The sequence below is a fragment of the Mus musculus genome, chromosome 16 (genome assembly GCF_000001635.26).
Source record: "Mus musculus strain C57BL/6J chromosome 16, GRCm38.p6 C57BL/6J".
Lineage (NCBI taxonomy): Eukaryota > Metazoa > Chordata > Mammalia > Rodentia > Muridae > Mus > Mus musculus.
The window spans coordinates 44,278,028-44,298,873 of NC_000082.6; the positions used below are offsets into that span (position 1 = coordinate 44,278,028).

Here is a 20,846-nt window from a genome sequence, read left to right on the forward strand (position 1 = left end):
ACATTGTTTTTGTGTTTAAAAGCTTATCCTGAGAAAGGTTCAGTGCTACAATGGGATCCAGAACACCCAGTGCAGTTGCTGGCTAATAAAGACTTTCTATTGGCTTCAACCATGTTGATCGGTCTTCTCTGGTAGAAACCCTACAACACTATGACTCAAGACTCACTTTGATCAAGTCTGTTGAAGACTTTAGGCTCTAGAGCTGGGCTACCCGAGTTCAAATCCTAACTCCTTTAGGTATTGGGTGTGACTCCTTGATTAAATTGCTTAGCCCCCCCCCCCCCCCCCCCCCCCCCGTGCTTCAATTTCTCTGACCTTCTGCATAGTGGCAATCACAGTAATAGTGGCTCAGGGCACCAAACCAGATAATCCTTTGAGGGTTCGGCACACTGTCAAGCACATATCAGGCATACAGCTATATTTAACACATTAATAACTGTAACTTGGTATAGCGAGCTGGTAGTCCTCTCTGTATATACTTTCCAGGTATGCTATTAGCCTGTATCCTAAGCTTCTGTTTTTAACATTTTTTTTTTAAGTCAGGATGTTTGTGTAACTAATTAAGCCTCCAACTCACTATGTAGCCGAGGATGAATGGCTCTGGACTTCCTGTGCTCCTAGCTCCTAGTCCTGAGTGCTGAGCTGGGGCACCACCACATAAGTTCTGTTCTTCACCTTGCAATTTAAAATAATTTTCAATTTACAGAGATGTTTCAAGGATGAATAGAAAAACAGAATGTAGAACATTTCTTGATACATCCTTTACCTTGATCCACTTGTCAGCATCCTTGTCTGTCTGTCTCCCTGTCTTTTTTCTTCTTTTTTCCTTTCTTCTCAGAATGGATCTTGCCCAGTAGCCTAGACTTCCAGGAACTCACACGCTTCTTGTTTCTGTCACCCCAGCATCTACACCAATAAGCCTGGCTTTAGCTCTGTTCCTCGGCTCTTTCCCAAATGTATAGCTCATACTCATCTACATATATGTTAATTTATAGCACCTGGGTGTCTACATGTATGCTAATTTACAGCACATGCTCATCTACACGTATGTTAGTTCATAGCAATGTACTCATCTAAATGTATGTAAACTTTTTCTTGTGCCATTTGAACGTCATTTGAGGTTGTTAGAGATTTTTTTTTTTTTTTTTTTTTTTTTTTTTGGTTTTTTCGAGACAGGGTTTCTCTGTGTAGCCCTGGCTGTCCTGGAACTCACTTTGTAGACCATGCTGGCCTCGAACTCAGAAATCCTCCTGCCTCTGCCTCTCGAGCGCTGGGATTAAAGGCGTGCGCCACCACGCCCGGCTGAGATTTTACCTTCATTATTTCTACAGAGTGAAACAAGTCAAATTCTTCAAATGTAATGCTTGCATACACATTTACTTAATGTGCTGCTGGGGGTCATACACGCTAGGCAAGTGCTCTGTCCCTGAGCTATCTCAGCCACTGTTTACTTTCTGTTCTGAGGCAGGCCCTAAGTTGCCCAGGCTGGACTTGAATCACTCTGTAGCCCAGGCTGACCTTGAACTAGAGATTGTCTTCCTTCTCACCCAGCATAGCTAGGATTTCAGACTCTTTCATCGACTGTGTGTCTTCTAATTCCAAAAGGCCTAAAAACTGTCTTTTATGACATACTGGTTTTCTTTTAATGCAAGATCCACTGTCTTCATTTGCACACTTAACATCTCCTGTAACTGAATCCTTTTGTCCCCTTTATGGCAAATTTCGTGTCTGATGCTTCCCCATAGTTAGTTTCGAAATACACATTTGTGGGAGCTATAGGGAGTGAGGCTGGACCTCCCTCGGGGTGCTGTCATGTCTGGAGGCACACTCTGCTCACCTTCCCCCAGTGGTATTTATTCTCATCAACGGATCAGTGTGTTTTGTTTCTCCGCTGCATATTTATTATTTTTCTCTCTTGACTTAGTAATTTATGAAGCTACACTGTCAGGCCACACAACCACTGTACCCTGTTCCTTGTCAGAATCCCCCTCCTCAACTTAGCAGTCATGGGTGATTATTTTTCTTTGCATTAAATTTAGGGTCTGGCCCATGCTAGAAAACTGGTCTATCACTGAGATTTAGCCACAGACTTCTTTTCCCTTCTTGGAGATGGGGTTTCTCTGTGTAGCCCGGGCTGTCCTGGAACTTGCTCTGTCAACCAGGCTGGCCTCGGACTCACAGAGATCGGTCTGCTTCTGCCTCCCAAGTGCTGGGATTAAAGGCATGTGCAACCACTGCCTGGAGACTTCTTTTGAAATCTGGAGGCAGGGCTGCCCAGGCTAAGACTCACTCTGTAGCACAGGTAGGCCTTGAACTTTCAATCCCTTTGATCAGCCTCTGAAGTAGCTGTGAGTACAGACCTTGCTCTACTGACCATTCTTAACCTGAGCCAATGTTAGCTGTGATGTTTGCAAATGATTTTTCAATCCCGGCACTTCCTCTGTGTTTATCAGTGAGCTTTTGGCCCGCTATGGGGGAGATATACTCATTTGAATGTCCATGTTGCTGGCAACATCTTACTGATGGGGAGCTGTTGTTCTAAATTTGTTGGGTTCACTGGATATATATTTGTGGTTATTTAGATCTTTCCTCTGAGATTTTTATGTCTTCATATATTTCCATTTTTCCAAATGGCCTACAATGCATATTTCCCAATTAGTTTGTTGCTTCAATCCACCCAGGCTTGGAAAGTGGTGGATCCGGTTCTTATTTATTTTTTTAGTTGTGCTGAAGCTCAGACCCAAGACTTACACTCACTAGGGAAGCACTTCCCACGGAGTCATATCCCCAGGCCTTGGCCTTCTGGGACAAGCTTTCCATTCTGTAGCTCAGGCTGGCCCTGAACTCTCTATGTAATTAGTTCCTGTAGACTCTAAATTTGCTAATCTCCCCCCTCCCCCATCCTGAGTGCTGGGATTACAGGCACACCCCAGGTGGGGAGCAGGTTGGAGGCAACTTTTATAAGAGTGCGGAAAAAGAGTTGTTTCCTGGACTGAGAGATGGGCCTTTGTTATGCCAAGGAAGCAGCCAAGAGTGCTGCTCAGAGTTGGTGTGTGGCTTACAGTCTCAGAGCTCTCTGTTGTCTTTGTACACTTTGTCTCCTGTTTAAGATGAGAGGGGGAAACTCTATTTGTTTACTGTAAGCCTCCCGTCAGCCTTTTGTAGTTGTTTCTCAGAAAGCATAACAAAACCAGAATTCTCAAAGCTCAGCCCCGCAGAGAGAAGCAGAGAGTGTTATAAAATGTTATTTATTTACTTATGTTTAAAACCGTGTGTGTGTGGGGGGGGGGTAGCCTCCCTTTTCCCTGAAGGAATATTTTATTGGGAGATTGGTGCACCTGGTAATATGTATCAAAGCACATCGCTCCAGCTACGGACTATACCTCAAGATTTATTTTAAGCATTCGATTAACTTTTCGACAGAATGCTTCAGTTTGTTTTCAGACTCCGTGCTGGAAAGAGCTGGCGGTTCCCTTCAGTCTGTGGGATCTACAGAGAGGATTCTCAGGTACAAACTCAGACAAGTCACCTCACTGTTGTGTTTTCACAGTGAAAACTCTACCAGCATGCTATGTGGGACATTGACTTCAGATCTGCAAGTGAGCCAAACGTTCTTTCACTCCACATAAGAAAAACCTGCAGTCCAAGTACAGAAGAAAAAGCAGTTTGCCCAAGACCACACTTAGTGGGCCAGTCAGTGTGCTCCAAAGCCCATGCTCTGAACACCACACAGAGAGGCAAAGGGGAGGAAGAACCTGTGCACCTACCTCACATGATGGACAAGCACAACGAGCAGGCATCCCAAGTAGAAGGACAAGAAAACGAATATGCTGAAAAGACTAGATTTCACATATACAGATTCTGAGGAGAGAGAAACAGCTTTGGTCAGCTTGTCCTTGGAAATAGGAGGACTGTGTTGGGGACAGCACCGCTTATAAGATCGATCAGCTTCCATCACATCCATTCTTAAATCCCAATAATATGTCACTGGAGCTGAGCACTGTGGGAGGCCACTGGGATGCTACCCACAAGTAGCTTTGTAGTGACGACCTGAAAAGATCACTATCTACAACTCTAGAGTTGAGTCCCCTCCCTCCTCTCCTTGCCTCTATCTCTCTTTTCCATTATTTCTCTTTCCCCCACTTCTTCTTTCTCTTCCCCTTTCCTTCTCTCTAGTTCTCCTTCCTTATTCCCTCCACCCCCATCTTTCTGGGCTGTTGGGCCTCATACAAGTTAGGCAAGCACTCCACCACCAACAGGCACGCTAGCTTGTTTCTCTTCAAGAAGATCTGATCCTATCTGTACATTAAATACACTTGAGTATTTTTATGATGGCTCCCCTTGAGAGGGAGACATTAGCATTTAATGACACGATAGAGCTCCCCACACAGGACTCTCTCCACCACACTCCAAAGCCAAAACCAACCTTTGATGGATGGGACAATGGTCACTTTCAGGTTCTTTGATCGTTGTAGATTCCAGGTCTGGTTTTCATTTTCTGGTTAAAAAACAAAAACCAAAGCAAAAACAAAAACAAAAAAACAAAAACCAACAACAACAACAACAAAAAACCCAAAACAATAACACAAACAAACAAGACACAGAACACAATGGATCAGATACTAGACTCTCACCCTCCATTCTGAACAGTTGTATTATACAATGTCTTCTACAGAGTCCGCTCTGACTGATGTAGAAGAACTGGAGGAAGAGCCAACATCTAACGTGTCAGCTGTCCCTGTGGTGAAGGCTCTCAGACTGGCCTTTGCTTGGGTGCACTTCGGCAGTACCAAGTGACATAAATGCAATGGAACAGCCTTCCTTCTCCACTGGGAAAGACTTGACCTTTCTCCTGATGTCCACAGCCATCTCAAGAGAAATGTGCCCACACCAGACAGCTACATCCTCCTTCGCTTGCATTTTTTCCTAGTCAGCAAAAATGTTTTTTCTTTACATAGTCATCAAAGGCCCTGGAGTTTATTCAGGAACATTAGACGATGCTGGTAAGCCTATAGAGCTACATAATTAAGAGATTAAAGTGTACACAAGTACAAATGTCACCTGACACCAAGGGAGCCATAATACACTCAACAGAAAACACCCTCTGTGTAGGTGACATATGGCCCATTAGCAGGGGGCCTGTGTTCTCAATTAACAGTTTACTCTTTGGGCAATGTAATTATTTGCATTTGCATCAGAGCTTATATAACCCCTTGTTATTGGGATATGTCATCATGATTGGCTTTCTTATAGTCTTGTGAGGTACAATTTTGACAACTGGGATAAAACTAGATTTTCCTTGTACATCCCTATGGAAGGGCTGACTGCTGATGCATATAAGTGACTCCTTAGGAAATGGACTTTAAAAATGTTTTTATTTCATTTATTCTCTCTCTCTTTCTGAGTGTGTGCATGTGTGTGTGTGTGTGTTTATGGAGGACAGCTTACTACAGTTGAGTTTCCCTTTCTACCACATACAATCCAGGGATGGACCTCAGGGCAGTTGGCTTGTCAGTAAGCCCCATCCCACTGGCCTGGGAAACAGACCTTTTTGCATTTGCATCACAGAAGCAAAGGAAACGCTTACTAAGTGACCTCAGGATGTATACACTGGTATAAGACTTTTAAGAAGTTGAAAAGCTGCATAAAATCAATCCATTCAACATTCTAGCACTGAGGGGATAGGAGCTCATGGACCTCTCCTAACTGAGGAGCTATTGATAGTTGATGGCTTCTGTATAAGGAAAAAAGTGTGGCCTCTGATAGATTGATCATCCCCAGTGAGTGACTCCATACTGCAAGAGTAAATAGTCATTACAAACTGGATTCTGTGTATGATTTAACAAAATACATATTGAAGAGGACATGATGCTGGGAGGGAGTGGGGAGGTGATGGGTGGATCTGAGAAGAGTTAGGAGTACAAGTGGAGCTTGAATATGATTAAAATACATTGTATAAGATGCTCAAGGAGTTAACATATTATATTAGAAGGATGAAGATATTGAGGGACATTTTGTAGTAGTCATACTACCTTTAGACATGGAATTAACTTCATTTTATTTTTTTATCCAAATGTCTCTAGAGTGCCTTGTCAAGTCGCTGCTGTTAGCCCCTCAGTAAGAGCTAGAGATGAGCTTTTGGCCTTCTTTTCTTCCCTCCCAAGTATCCCTCGGTGCCTCTTACCCTGGATGGAGAATGATCCGCCACAGGCATAATCTTCAGGTTTTATCACAAACACCACGAAGAACTGCTCATCTGGAAAATCCTTCTTCTGTGTAAGACACAACAAACTCATGATTCACAGGGAAGAAAGACAGCCAGGAGGAGACAGTCCAGGAGTGTGAGGAGCAGTAGGTAAAAGGAAGAAAAGGACAGGCCACCCAGGCTCTCTAAGTCCCCAGAAAGGACTCCCACATTCTTACACTCTGCTCCAGACCGTCCATGAACATTACTCCACCCAAAAATGAATATAAGTGGATACATAGAGAATTTAAAAATCTGTGCTCATGTGAGGACTTAGTTCAATAATAAACACAATAAACAATAACATCAATTGCCTAGATTATCAAATGGCATTTGTATATACATGTATATATACACACATATATATATCTGAGACAGTCTTGCTATGTAACCCAGGTTGACCTTGAACTCTTCATCCTCCTGCCTCAGCATCCTGCATGCTGGCATTACAGGTATGCATCCAGGAATTTATCAGTTTTATTTTTAAAGCCTAATGAAAAGTAACTTGTCTACAATCATGCAGTAAATAGTTAGATAAACAGTGGAGGCCAGGGAGTCAAAGGACTTGGGTTAGGACTGGGCTGTGGTGCTAGCTTTCATTTCTGTACCTGTGCTATTTTAGTCCTGGTTCATGAGTTAATCCCTATTTGTGAAAATGGGGTTGGCAAGATAACCATATATTATAGTTCATTAATCCAGGCATTTGTGTCAAGTTCAAATTTCTGACATTGTGTTTAGTTCACTGAGAAAATGTCTTAGCCCGAAGCACAAGTCCAGAAAAACAATTTACTGCCAAATACACTGAAGGAAATCGCACTGTAGGTATGGCTACACTTTGCCTCTCATTAACCTGGGAAGAGAGATGATCAACTGAGAAAAATGTCTTCCTAAGGTGGGCCTATAGGCAAGTGTGTGGAACCTTTTCTTGATTAATGATTGATGTGGGAGGGCCCAGCCCACCGTGGGTGGTGTCCTGGGCAGGTGGTCCTGGGTTGTGTTTAAAAAAAGCCAGTGGAGTGAACCATGGAAAGACAGCCAGTAAGAAGCACTCCTTCATGGCTTCTGCTTCATTTCCTGCCTCCAGGTTCCTGCCTTGACTTCCTGCCCTTGCCTTACTGCATGATGAACCGTGATATAGAGGTATACGCCAAATAAACCTTTTCCTCCCCAAGTTGCTATTGGTCGTGGTGTTTTATTCAGCACTAGAAAGCAAATGAACACCTACTTTGTTGTTTGTTTTGTCTTTTTTTTTTTTTTTTTTTAATTTGGGGGAATCCCACCATTCTCGTATGCTAAGGCAGAAATAAACATGAACAACAAGACATGGAGGGCATTAAATCCTTGATGCTCAAAACCTCAAGTTTGACTGATTGAAAAATTATACTTATCTTCTCTCCATTTTTCATGTATTAATCAACAAGTGATGTTGCCTTAGGCTACAGGGACAGCTCAGGTCGCAGATTTAAGTACCAACCTAGAGACTGGGATAGACTGGCTCTTGGACTATGATGGCATAATATATATATGTTTTTGTTTTTGTTTTGTTTTGTTTTTGCTATAAAATACCACTGAAGTATCAGTTTAGTTACAAATACCAAAAGGATAAAGTATTTCCCAAATAGGGCCCATACGCCTTTGGATCTGTTATTCTCTCTAGAGTTCAACCCAACTTTTGGTAAGTGTTAACTGGTAGAAATTATTATAATATGTTCAATTGCTTTAAATGGCTGTAATAAACTTTATCCTAAATTACCACACCTCACTTAATAAATTGGAACCATCTAGTCTTAGCCCTATCTGTCAGATATATGTCCTGCCACCCCGTTGAGTCCCAAATCCTCTAAGGGGATAAAAGAACACCTGGAAGGGTAGTATTGCCCACCACCACCCAGGCACTGACTGCAAGCAGAGCGCCATTCATTTTCAAACCAATCAGAAAGAAAAGAGATTCAAGGTACATAATGAGCAGGTTTCTCCTCTGGTCCAGTGGGCAGATAATTATCAGTTGGGCCCCATGACTGTTGTGACCTCAGAAGCAATGTCTCACCTGCAGCGTGATGGCGGCTTTCTTGGTCATGGACTGATAGACACCATTGAATTCCACATTGTGGTCCAGATCATACACTGGACACTAAAGCACAGGAGAGACAAAAGAGAGGGGAACAGCATTGTCACTCAGTGTTCTTCCACAGGCAGGTGTCAACTCTATGCCACCTGCATCACAGGCCAGAGGAATCAGATTAATCTAGACACTGTGGAAACTATTCTGCAGAACAGTCATGAAATGGCCCTCTTAAAACTTGGGCTTTGCATGGCAGGGTGGCATACACCTTTAATGCCAGCACTCAGGACACAGAGGCAGGGGGATCTCTGAGTTCGAGCCCAGCCTGGTCTACAGAGTAAGTTCTAGGACAGCCAGGGCTACACAGAGAAACTCCATCTCAAAAACCAACCAAACAAACAAACAACCAAACAAAAACCTTGGACTTTGATCTAAAATGTTAGAGTCACTCTATATTTAAGAGAACTATAAGAAGATTGCTTTAAAATATATAACCCCCTCCCTCTTTTTTTTTTTTTTTTTTTTTTTTTTTTTTTTTTTTTGGCTAACGTTTTGTGATACCAAAAGGATCTGATGTTATGATTACAATGTAAAACCAAAACCGGTGGTAGGTTTTTATTTTATTTTCCTCACTGAACTCACAACGGGATTTTCTTTGTTGGTTGTCATGCCCATTCTCTCCTGCCTTCTTTTCTTTGTCTTGGTGAGAAGCCAGCTACTTCTTATCGCTCATCAGTGTCAGCAAACACAGACCTGCCCACTCAGGTGCATGGGTATTATTTGGTATGTTGTTATTTGGCATTTGGGGGAGATGAGTGGTAAGAGGGGGACACCAGTCCCCCGCCCATCTATTCTGGAACACTGTGATCTTACAAGCCAGGAGGCTGGCGTGACAGTATTGGGGCTCACCATGATGTTCTGAACGGAGACAACTGAACACGGGTAAGCCTTCTCAGACACCACTTTAATGATAACGGAGTCCACGTCTTCAGGAAATTTGTATAGAAAATACTGAGAACGAGAAAAAGAGGGACTTGATGTATTAATCTTAGGATATGTTTAAAGAAACTCAAACCATTATCCCACACGCATGGGACTGTTTTCTCTATCATCATGTGTGAATTTCCGATGCAAAGTTCAGTGACTGGTCCCTGTTTCAGGCATTCATTCACTTTATACATATTGAGCAATGAGCTGTGCCCTGCAGGGTGCTGCATCAGACATAAGGAAGATAGCAGCAAAGGCGAGCAGCCATTTACACAAGGCTGCCTTTCCATTTTATGATATGGACATTTCTTATCAACCAGCTTATGCGGGGCTTCATTCCACTTTCTACTTAGGCACCCTGCTGTTAGCTTCTTTCAAAGTCAGAGATACACAGGATGTAACGTCAGACAACAGTTCTTACCGTGTGCTAGTTGTGAAATACGAAACCACACCCTGAATAGCAGATATTCCTGCTCCTCAAGAATTTTGACCTTGTCAGAGAGAACTAGCTTTACATCAGTCTGCCCTAAACCTTTCAGTAAAGAATCCTTTCCCTGAGATATTCTTGAGAAGATACTTAGATCAAAAGATTAAGTTTGACATTGAGCCCTTGAAATATGCTCATGGCTGTGGATAAATGTATTTTTTAAGTATCAGTAGACTCTCTCTCTCTCTTTCTCTGTCTCTCTGTGTGTGTGTCAGTCTGTATCTCTCTGTGTGTGTCTCTCTCTCTTTCTCTGTGTGTGTGTGTGTGCATGAATATGTGAATATGACATGTGTGGGTGCCTGCCAAGGGCAGAGAAGTTGTCCACTAAGACCCGAAGGCAAGCTATGTACATTCATTAGCTGCTGCCCAAGGTGGGTGCTGGCGACCACGCTTCCATCTTTTGCAGGAACAATGTGTACTCTTGACCTCTGAGCTATCTTTCCTAACCCACAAGCAGCATTGCTAACAAAAAGAGGTGACACTCTTGACTTAGCTCAGTTACAAATCCATTGGAAAAAACATTTTAACTTTTAAATATTTTAAACACATTTAAAAATGGAGGATGTGTGTGTGTGTGTGGAGAAAATAATTTCAAGTTTGGCAACTGTGTAAGAAACATCAAATTAGTGATTAAGGTTTTTGTGGAAACCTACAAAAACAGTTCTGATATCTTACAGACCTAGTAGATATATCACTTTTTAAAAGAGATAAGAAAGTCAAAATTTAATTGTATATTCTAATATGGCCTTTACTAATGTTGTTTTGAGAACTAATTTAATATAGATAGTCAGAATTTAAAAATGCCATTCACATTCCTGTTTAGAAGTCTTTCCATGACGTGTATTTTGGAGCATGATTCAAATACACACACAATAGGGTTACTCCAAGGAGAAGCCTAGAGGTCTAGCCTAGGGTGGTCTCAGAACGGCCATACTTTCTAACTCAAGAGTATTACTGTGAGCAATGAATATATACCACTAGCTGTTTTATGTAACATTTATAAGGATGTCAAACTATTATCAGTCTAACTTATCTCTAAATCACTACAAACTCCAAAGGTTTTAGACCTCTGCCTCAAAATATGTTTTAATCAGAAAGATTCTGTTTTTATTTTATGTGTGTGTTTTGCTTGCATCTATGTCTGTGTACCCACAATGCCCGTGGAGGCCAGAAGAAAGTGTTCTATCCCCTAGAATTAAAATCAGATGCTGCTAGGAACCACTGTGTGGGTCCTAGGAACCAAATCCGGGTCATCTACAAGAGCAGCAAATGGCCCTTAATTGCTGACCCACCTATCTAGGTCCCCCAAATATCACTTGAATTTAAATGGTCACTAACTATTAAGAAGAACAAAGTGCGCCTGCTGCCTTTTGCCTTTCTTGCCATTGGGTGTCAGTATGTACATAGGATGACTTTCACAGAAAGGAACTTTTGATCTTAGTTTTGTTGGGGGCCAGTTTCTTTGTGTGTGTGTGTGTGTGTGTGTGTGTGTGTGTGTGTGTGTGTGTGTGTGTGTGTGTGTGAGTGTGTGTAGCTCAACTGGTAGAGCACTTGATTAGCATGTGCAAGGTCCAGAGTTCAATCCCCAGACCTACGAACAAAAGTGGGTGTTCATTTACACACATTTACTGCATTGTATAGCTATTGCCAACACCAAGAATGACATCATATGGGCCATTTGAAATCTGCCATCATAGAGGACAAAAAGGCCTTGTGCAAACAGGGAAGCACCACAGAAGCCAGGTGGGTTAGACAAACGGCTTACCTCCCCAATGAAACAAGGTGCACAAATGTTCTTTCTGGGATGTCAGGAATGATGTCATTTTACAACCTTGTAATCCCCTGCTGTCTGACGAGACAGGCTCTACCCATATCTTCCAGAATTTGTGTTTTTATTTATCCCAGACCCTTTCCCCTAAACCTTGAGCATTGCTTTTAGGCCATAAAACCGATCCATCACAATGATGCCAAACCTAAGTGACTTCCATGTTATCTTAGGGACAGGCCGGTGCTGATACACACAGCTTTTATGTTTACTTCAGTCAAAATCCCTAGACCCTAAATCTTGGGCACTATCTCTGAGTCAATAGTACTCATTCTTGTGAAAGAAGCCAGATGTGCTTCATAAAGAATTTCAACGTAAATACACCTTAAATTGTTGTGTACTTGGGACTAAGTTGTTACCTAAAATTGTAACAACAATTCCCCCCTAAAATTGTACTGTGCTTGAATAGGGCTAAAGTAAAATGATGTGGGCCAGACTCTGGAAGCCCTGCTCCATTGCCCGTTCCAATAAAATGGGACTGGGCCAAGTTTCATCCTTACTCCACCCTGACTGTTTTCCTCTGCCTGCTGTAAAGCCTGCAGAGGAGTCACCACAAGCTGTCTTGGAGGAATTTATACCCCAGGAATGGCCAGAAGCTACACATCAAGTTTCTCCCTGTCTCCAACTAGTTGTTACAAACATATCAATGATTGTATTAGACTTACAAAAGTCTATACTATTTAATCCCCAGTTTTACTGTATCCCAAACAAAAGCTAAGTAACCCTGTATGAGCAGATTCATCCTAAAGCCTTCAAAGACATAGGTTAAGTGTTGTGGCTGGAGACCAGTTTTTTCTTTCTGTTTCGAGATGGTGCCTTAGTGTGCAGCTTAGGCAAGCTTGGAACTTGCTATGTAGCTCAGTCTGGTCTCTAATTCACATTTCTCTCGCCTTGATGTTGATGTTTAAAGTGCTAGGATGATGGTGTGAACCACCATATGGGGCCAAGAACCGATTTTGAACTTGTTACAGCATAGATTCTTTCAGAAACCACACACACACACACACACACACACACACACACACACACAAAGGTAGTTAGAAATGTCATCAGAAAAAGAACCTCAAAAAAAGTTTCATGTATCTGTTCTGCTTGGGGTTATTTTTTTTTTTTTTTTTTTTGAGGAACACATAAAAATAGCTAATTATTTTTACTGACAGGGCACACAAATCCAATCTGCCAATATTGCGGCAGGAATGGGACTCTGTCTTATTTTTATATTTTCAGAACAGCTGTTGCATATGCTTGCTGTCCTTCCATGTTCTGTCTCACCACCCCACCTCAATTACCAGGTCTATAATCCCCGAGTTTGTGCTCTGCTCATCCTTCCCACAGCACTTAGTATGATCCAAGGACCATCCAACATCCCTTGAGACATATCAGACACGTGATTTCACTCAATGACGTAGGCACCTAGGAACACGAGCATGCTTCCTATTTTATCCCAATAAAAGTGGTAAGATTAAATGCTGTGTTCAAGATCTGAGTAACAACCAAGAGGACATAATGCAAAATCCAGGATAATAACTCATGCTGAGGTCACTCTCCCTGTCCCATGGTTTCTGCGTGCAGCATCAGCAGGTCGGCTCTTGGTAACTATGGGAACCCTTTACTTACCTGAGGTTGAGAGGGGCTGGCAGTGAAGTAGAAGGCAACATTCGTCCTGAGTAATATGGGGGGGAAAGTGAGAGGGAAGAATGAGTTGTCAACAAGAATGAGATACCTAAAGAAGAGCCTCCTTAGCCTAGGTGCCCAGTACCTTACCCTTTTGAAAAAGACTTCATTCTACTATTTGATAAACTCTAGGAAGACTTTATGGTTTCAGCAATAAAGAATGGTAAAATTGGGGAGGAAGGTTGTTTTTTACATCTTTAAATATCCATTAGGTCATTATGGTTGCTTTTGCCTTTGCATTCTTTTAAGATATTCCAATCAAGTAATATAATCAATCAAGCTTGATCGTGAGAAGTGGGTAGCAAAAGAGGAAATGCAGGTGTGAGTCCTTTTGAGCAATGTAGGTGACACTTCACATTAACTTTAATGGATCCACAGCAAAAGAGCAGAGCTTTAAAACCAGGGTGACCAGATGGCCACTGTGGGACAGTCGTCAGGAGTAGCACTGGGCTTTTCTTGCCCCAAACTTCTCCCTAGTCTCCTGCAACACCTGCTGAATTTTCCAAAATTTCATCCTCTTTGACTTTAGGTTTGTCTTCTAAAGCCCATCTATCAAATAAAAGTACCACCCAAAGAACACAATGAGGTTACTTGCTCTCTAAATGGAATTTACTGTGAATAGTTTTATCAAATACTAAGACAGCAAGGATCCAGGCACTGGGAGAGGGCTAGAATTTTGTAAGAGGCATAAAGTTTTGTAGCATCTAGCGCTCTCTGGTATGAACATCTGTGAAATCTTTCAAGAGGATGGGAAATACAAAGACAAATTTGTTGTCCACAAGGGCTGCCCTTTTGCACATGCTATTTGTGGCACTGGCCTCATCTTAGCACTGTAGATCACTCTGGAGTCCACCACACCTGAGTTCCCAAGACTGATAAAAGGGCCACTCTCCCAATGTGTCTCCCTCCTTGCATTTAGAGTTTGAACCTGAACTTCTGGGCTCTTTACCATCCTCATTCCCTAGGATTCTCTGAAGACTTTTTCCCACTGCCAATATTCCTCTTATTAAAATGAAATGATTTAAAAATTAACAATTTCTTTAGAAATGGCATGTCCAGACATTGAGGCAAGATGCATATAATAAGAGATAGCACTTAAAATCATAAAGTTTGAGCACCATTTATAAAAGTAATGGCTGTTGCTTGGGCTGTCATTGGTCTGGTCTCAGAAGTGAGCTTACAGAAATGGATGAATGCTATACCCACTCCAATGAAGTCTGCTTGACAGGTTTAGAAACCTGGAAGCAGTCCCAAGGCAAAGAGTTTCACGAAAACTTAGCCTCCTGGAACCTTGGCATTCCCATAGCACGTACATGCAAATCCTATCCCTGCGTTAGTCTGGTGTATAGATCCATGTGCTCTCTTTCAGTATTGTTTTATTATAAGTGCCTTTAAGGATTGATTTTGACATATAGCTAAGCCTTTGACAGTGTTCCAATGTCCTAGGAAGTCCTTGAAGTTGACCCTGAGCTTGGAATTCAGTAAGAATGTTACCTATTCAGTAACATTCAAATTCACTTCTAGTAGAGACAGTGAAAATAATCAGACATTACAATCTACTTGAACAGAGCTAGAAAAGTTCAGGGCTAGTATACATAGTAATTACTTAGGACAATAGCCGAGTCACGCCCAAACACAGGAATACACAATGGCCTAGGAAATAGGTGGGTTGTAGTATTATTCATGAAAGGGTTAGTAGAATGGAATTCCCCTGGTACAGGTTTTTCACTAGGCCCAGAGGAATAGCATAATCAGGTATTTACTAAAGGACCCCTGGTGGTGGGTTTAACAGTAGACTAGCATTGTATCAGAGCATTCACCTGGCTCCTGTGTTTAGCTGATCTTAATTAAGGGTTGTTTCTACTCTCAGTTGTAAACACTGCCTGGCTCCTGTAATCTTTTTATGTGTGCATTTTCTTTGTTTTGTGTAAGAACCAGTGTACCTTGGCAAATGTATTTGCCTAGCCTTCTTGTTTTTTGTCTGTAATATAAGACTGGTGCTCAATTTGACAAATTGCATCCAGATACAGCACTCCCTTGTGTTTGTAATTGTTTGTCATTTCTCACCAACTCCATGCCCACCTGTCTAGAACCTTGATTCCCCATGGACTGAGAGAGGCCGACTGGTGCTGGTCCCGTGGCAGATGGAAATTTTATATATTAACTCTTGGCATAAATTGCTACCCACATAGGTGACTGGTTCTACAGTAGCACTGTAGTAAACTTCTGACCTCGAGTCATCTAAAGATGCTAGCATCAATATCAGATGACGTGGTGTGTCCACTTTAGAGTCCATAGCCAGAGTAAAGACCAGAGTGCTGTGCTGTGTGTGGCCTGGGACAAGCCCTTTCAAATCTGGGAAGTGTCATCTGCTGTTAGCAGGGCTACATGGGACCTTTGATGCTCTCATTGCCAGATCAGAGGAATGACAAAGTCAACACTGACTTTCTAGGTTAGCAACAGAAAGCATGAACTTTCCTGAAGCAATCTGTGTACTTTGACCAGGAATTTAATTTTTATAAATGTCCCTCATGATTTGAGTGACAATTGTAATACTGGATCAACATAGACTTTCTATTTTCTTGTTTTGTTTTTGTTTGTTTGTTTTGGTTCCTTGAGTTTTATTGCCTTTAAAATAGAAACAATTAAGCCTTCTAGTTTTTTTTGCAGAGCTAACAGTAGCTACAAAAGCAACAGTATGTCCATGGAGATGAAACAATATTTGCTAGAGTGGCCCTGACTGAGGTGAGCAAGGTGTATCTTATCATAGGCTCCTATTAGTTAACAGCACAAAGCTAAGGAAACTCACTGGCAATTCAGTGTCAAAGCAAGAGGCATCAAAGTTTCCATTCATCTGTTTCAAAATGAAACACAGGAAACAAATACTTACACAAGCTGCTTTGGTGATTAAAGTAAGGGAAGAAGGGAAAGGAAAGACTTCTGAGTCAGGAGAGGAAATGCATGGAAGGAAGATGGGGAAAAGAGTAGGCAGAAGGGGCACACAGAGGGATGGAGTAAGAAGAAAGATTTATAGAAGAGTAATAAAATAGAAGACAGAAGAAAAGGTGAGTTCCTGGAGCGCTAGGGACAAACTGTCAGTAATTTTGAATGAGGGACCATAAGACTCACAGGACCTTAAGTCTCATATCAGTGAGCTCCTGTCAGGGCACAGAGGGTGTTCCAAATCCCACTTTGTTTGCTGAGGAAATGATGTACTATTACTCTGCACCATGGACTTCACACTGTCATTCCCGTTATCTGCTGATCGCCATTTATTGTGAGCTCCCTTCCAGTCCCTGCCCTTCCAGCCAGCCCTCCTGATACCTCTTGCTCTCCGGGGTTCATCCTTCTGGGATGGGATCTGCCCTCGTGCATATGGATCCCACATTTCTTTCTGTCTCTGGGACCCAGCATCTTCAAATATCAACTCCCTTATTTATCATCTTTGCCTTTTCCACTCCTTCATTTGTCTATCATTTCAAAATAAGTAACAGACTATTGCAACTAAGTTTTTCCTTTACTCTTCCCCTTGTATGTGTGTGTGTGCGTGTGTGTGTGTGTGTACCCATGTTCATGGGTACCCACACATGTGGGAGGGGAGGCCAGAAGTCAGTCAATGTTGAGTGTGATTCTCTATCGCTATCCACATTATTTTTCTTAGTTTAGTCTTTTATCCTTTGAAAATCTTGTAGAAGTCTACAACATATGTTAAACATTTCTGCCCCTGACTCAATTCCCCCTGCTTATCCCCAGTATATTTCACTTCTGGTTTTGAGTCTCCGTCTCCGTCTGTCTCCTCCTCCTCCTCCTCCTCCTCCTCCTCCTCCTCCTCCTCCTCCTCCTCCACTAGGGCATGGCCAACCTGCTGGTGGTCACCCCTTGAAGAAAAGTGACTTTCCCTACTGTAGCAGCCATCAACTGTCAATAGGGCCACAGCAGGAGGTGGAACCTTGGATGCCCCTCCTGCCTCCATGTTGGAATTTTTAAAAAAGATTTATTTTAATGTAAATGTGTGTATGTGTGTGTGTGTGTGTGTGTGTATGTATGTATGTATGTATGTATGTATGTATGTATGTATGTATGTGTCTGTGGGTGCCTGCAGAGGCCAGAAGAAGGTGTCAGAGTCTCTGAACTGAAGTTACAGGTGGTTGTAAGCCACCATGTTAGGGCTGGGAACCAAACTCTGACCCTCTGGAAGAGCAGTAGTATTCTTACTGCTGAGCTATCTCTCAGCCTTGCCATGCTGACATAGAGAGATCCTTGCTCCCTATGCAATAGGAGATTATCTCAGAGATGGCTGGTAAAATTTGTTACTCTTATTATAAAGAAATATGCAAATTTCTTTTGCATGTGCATGGTTTTGAAACAGGATTTGGTGTATTCCAGACTGGCCTCAAATTTGCTTTGTAGCTGAGCACAACCTTGAACTCCTGATCTTCCTGCCTCCGCTTTAAGTGGTGTGATTCTAGGCATGGAATTCCACACAGTTTGAGCAGTGTTGGGTGGCTAACTCATGGCTTCATGCATGCTAGGCAAGCACCCTATTACAACCCTATGAGGCCCTGAAATTACAAACAAATACTGCAGGTTAAGACCTAAAAAAGAAAACAAACAAAACAAAACACCCACTAGAAACATAAAGGTAGCAAAAATAGGATTGAGACAAGGCAATATGAAATAATGACCATGGGGCAGACAGGATAGGGAAAAGAGGGAGCATGCACTGAAACTCTGGGGTACAGGGTCTGGTGCATTTTTTGACACAGGGTCTCATGTAGTCCAGGCTGGTCTCAAACTTGCTGCATAGCTACTACTACTACTACTACTACTACTACTACTACTACTACTACTAGATAAGTTCACTAATCCTATAAGGTCATTCTCACTATGGTCATGTGAATATGCTTGGCCCATAGGAAGTGGCACTATTGGGAGATGTGGCCTTGTGGGAGGAAGGGTTTCAATATGTAAATGAGCTTTGAGGCTTCCTCATGTTCAAGCTCCACCCAGTGTGGAAGACGTCCCCTCCTGGCTGCCTGCAGAAGACAGTCTCCTTTTGGCTACCTATGGATCAAGATGTAGAACTCTTGGCTCCTTCAGCACCAATTCTGTCTGCATGATGCCATGCTTCCCACCATGATTATAATGAACCCCAATTAAATGCTGTCCTTTATAAGAGTTGCCTTGGTCATGGTGTCTCTTTATAACAGTGAAACCCTAAGACACATCATTGGCACTGGGTGTCATTCTTTCCTACTCAGACTCTTTCATCGCCCTTAATTCCAGCTGGCTACCCCTCATCTTCATTGCAGCAGGTCCCAGTCCTTAGAGGAGCCATGTGCAGAGCACTCCCCAGCCCCACCCAATCCCCATGCTCTTCAGGGGGCTGTTATTTTGTTCCTCCTCTCACCCATGACTCTCCATCTCTGCTAGTTTTCTCTGTTCCCTTTCAGTGCTCTCTAGAATTCCAGTAGGGAATTTCTCTTTTGTTTTATTTGGGTCAGTTTGTTAATGACCAGCAGGTCGTCTTCCAGCTTTCTAGTCATAGGAAAAGATCCCCGCTGTCCACTCTTGACTTTGGCCCTTCAAGAGGAGTTTGTCAACACACCCTGGGGTTTAGAGAACACCACATCCCAAGCAAGAGGAGGAGGAGGAGGAGGAGGAAGAGGAGGAGGAGGAGGAGGAGGAAGAGGAGGAGGAGGAGGGATGCAGGCTGGATAACTGTACCTCCATTTATAATCCAACTGAAAGCCACAGCCGTATGCTGGATAAGTTGGAGAGAGGTAGCAGAGAAGTGTGTACCAGTACCAAATCACACATCTCTGCTGAAGACTGCTTCCCATTTGTTTTGCACTGGCTATCTTGAGACTTTATTGCCGTAAGGAATAGATCATCATCCTGGGACTCCACTTGTTTGGGGTTTTTTTCTCACCTTTCTCCTAATAATGCACCCAACAGCCTGTTAAGATTAAAATCTCTTTCCTGCATTGAGTGCATGCACACTGCCCTCCAAACAAAAGAATAACTTTCCCCTCCCCTCAATGATCACCAAGAAAGGGCAGTTTCTATTTACTCTTACTCTAGATATCTCTGAGCATGACAGAAGGGTGTCAAGTCAGGCCTGAACTACTTTTGGATTCATGCACAGTAAGGCAAACTGTGTCTTCTGAGTGAAGATTTAGGGAGAATTGACTGTTTATTATCTTGAGTCCATGCAGAGTTGAGCATCATGAGAAAGGAAATGCACAATGACCAAAGGTTTACATAATCTATGCCTGCCAAACAAAATAGAACCATCTGGGATTTGCCCTTATCAACCATACTCCTCCTGTTCTTGAACCCCATAAAAGGATCCCCAAATAATAGCCAAGACCTTTGAGTAGATGTGCATGGTCTGGACGCCTGACTACTAATTTCTGATCTGTACTATTGATTATCTTTTGAATAGTTTTTTTTTTGTTCTAATTTGAAGTCTGTGTACCTTTATTTCAAGAACTTGAATAAGAGGCCAAAATCTGGAAGCACGTAGCCCAGACTGCAATCACTGGTAATGCCTAAAAACCAGCCAGCCAGTCTTCTATTCCAGCTGGGATGGAGTCTCTTCCCCTTCATATACTAAACCTAGGCAAAGCCCTTAGGAACAGATCAACCCACAGCTTTGCATTCAGCGAGACTGCCTCCACCCTGGACCGTTGGGCCACAGCGTTGAGAATCCAGTGAATGAATACACGGAAGTTTACGATGTGTGGATACAGCTTGTTGGTAATGCTGTAAGTCTGACATTCCCCATAAAGCAAAAAGCTTAGCTGAAGATCAAAAAGTATTTCATCGAAGCAAAGTTTTGGTAATTTCTACATTTCAAGTGCCTTCTAAGCCAAGAAGAGAAGAGGAAGAGGTTAACTGTGAACCTCCTTGACCAGCAGTGAAGCTGCTCTTGCTTGAGACCGGTCATGCAGTCAGTCACACTGTTCAATCTTCATTTCCTCTAACCAAATGCAATGCCATTCTCTGCCCCCCAACTCCCCTTCCCTTCATATTCATTCAAGTTTTGTGAATTTCGCCTCCTACATTTTTCAAGACACCTCCTCACTTTCTACCTTGACCATTCATTGTATTAGCCTTCTAATCTCTCTGCATCCAATATTGTCTCCTTCAAACCCATCCCTCACACTACTAATCGTGCAACACAGACAACTTCATTCTCAATGCCTTCCTATGTTCCCACTACCCCATTCTATGTCCCTCCTCCCACCTAGTGGCTGCCTGTTCCTACAGTGCCCCCTCCCACCATCCCCTGCCTACAACTACCAACCCTAATGACACAGAATCACCCATTGTCATTGGGAGTTGTTGGGAAAATGACGTACATGTGTGTGAAAAGAGTTTAAAGGCACAACTGCCTCACTTTGAAGTCTGAATTAGAGTAAACAAATGCTTTGTGCAATTGAGAAGCATATTTAGGAAGGTGTAAATTTGGGACGATGTGATTTAAATGTTTTAAATTTTATTTATTAATAATAATAATTGTTATTATATTATTATTATTTTGGTTTATCGAGACAGGTTT

The 20,846-nt window shown here is 42.4% G+C and overlaps 1 protein-coding gene across 7 annotated transcripts in view; it reads right to left on the reverse strand.

Moving 5' to 3' along the window:
• Sidt1 (SID1 transmembrane family, member 1) overlaps positions 1-20,846 on the reverse strand; it is a 93,036-nt gene that overhangs the window by 37,851 nt on the left and 34,339 nt on the right. For all 7 annotated transcript variants that reach the window (XR_003951795.1, XR_875822.3, XR_384572.4 and 4 more), the window contains 6 exons: positions 13,223-13,268; positions 9,216-9,317; positions 8,292-8,375; positions 6,185-6,272; positions 4,427-4,498; positions 3,768-3,861 (listed from right to left, as the gene is read on the reverse strand). Coding sequence is in view for 4 of the 7 variants with exons in the window: in XM_017317034.2 (XP_017172523.1) it covers positions 3,768-3,861; positions 4,427-4,498; positions 6,185-6,272; positions 8,292-8,375; positions 9,216-9,317; positions 13,223-13,268 (486 nt within the window). In the remaining 3 variants the exon portion in view is untranslated. The remainder of the gene's footprint in view (positions 1-3,767; positions 3,862-4,426; positions 4,499-6,184; positions 6,273-8,291; positions 8,376-9,215; positions 9,318-13,222; positions 13,269-20,846) is intronic.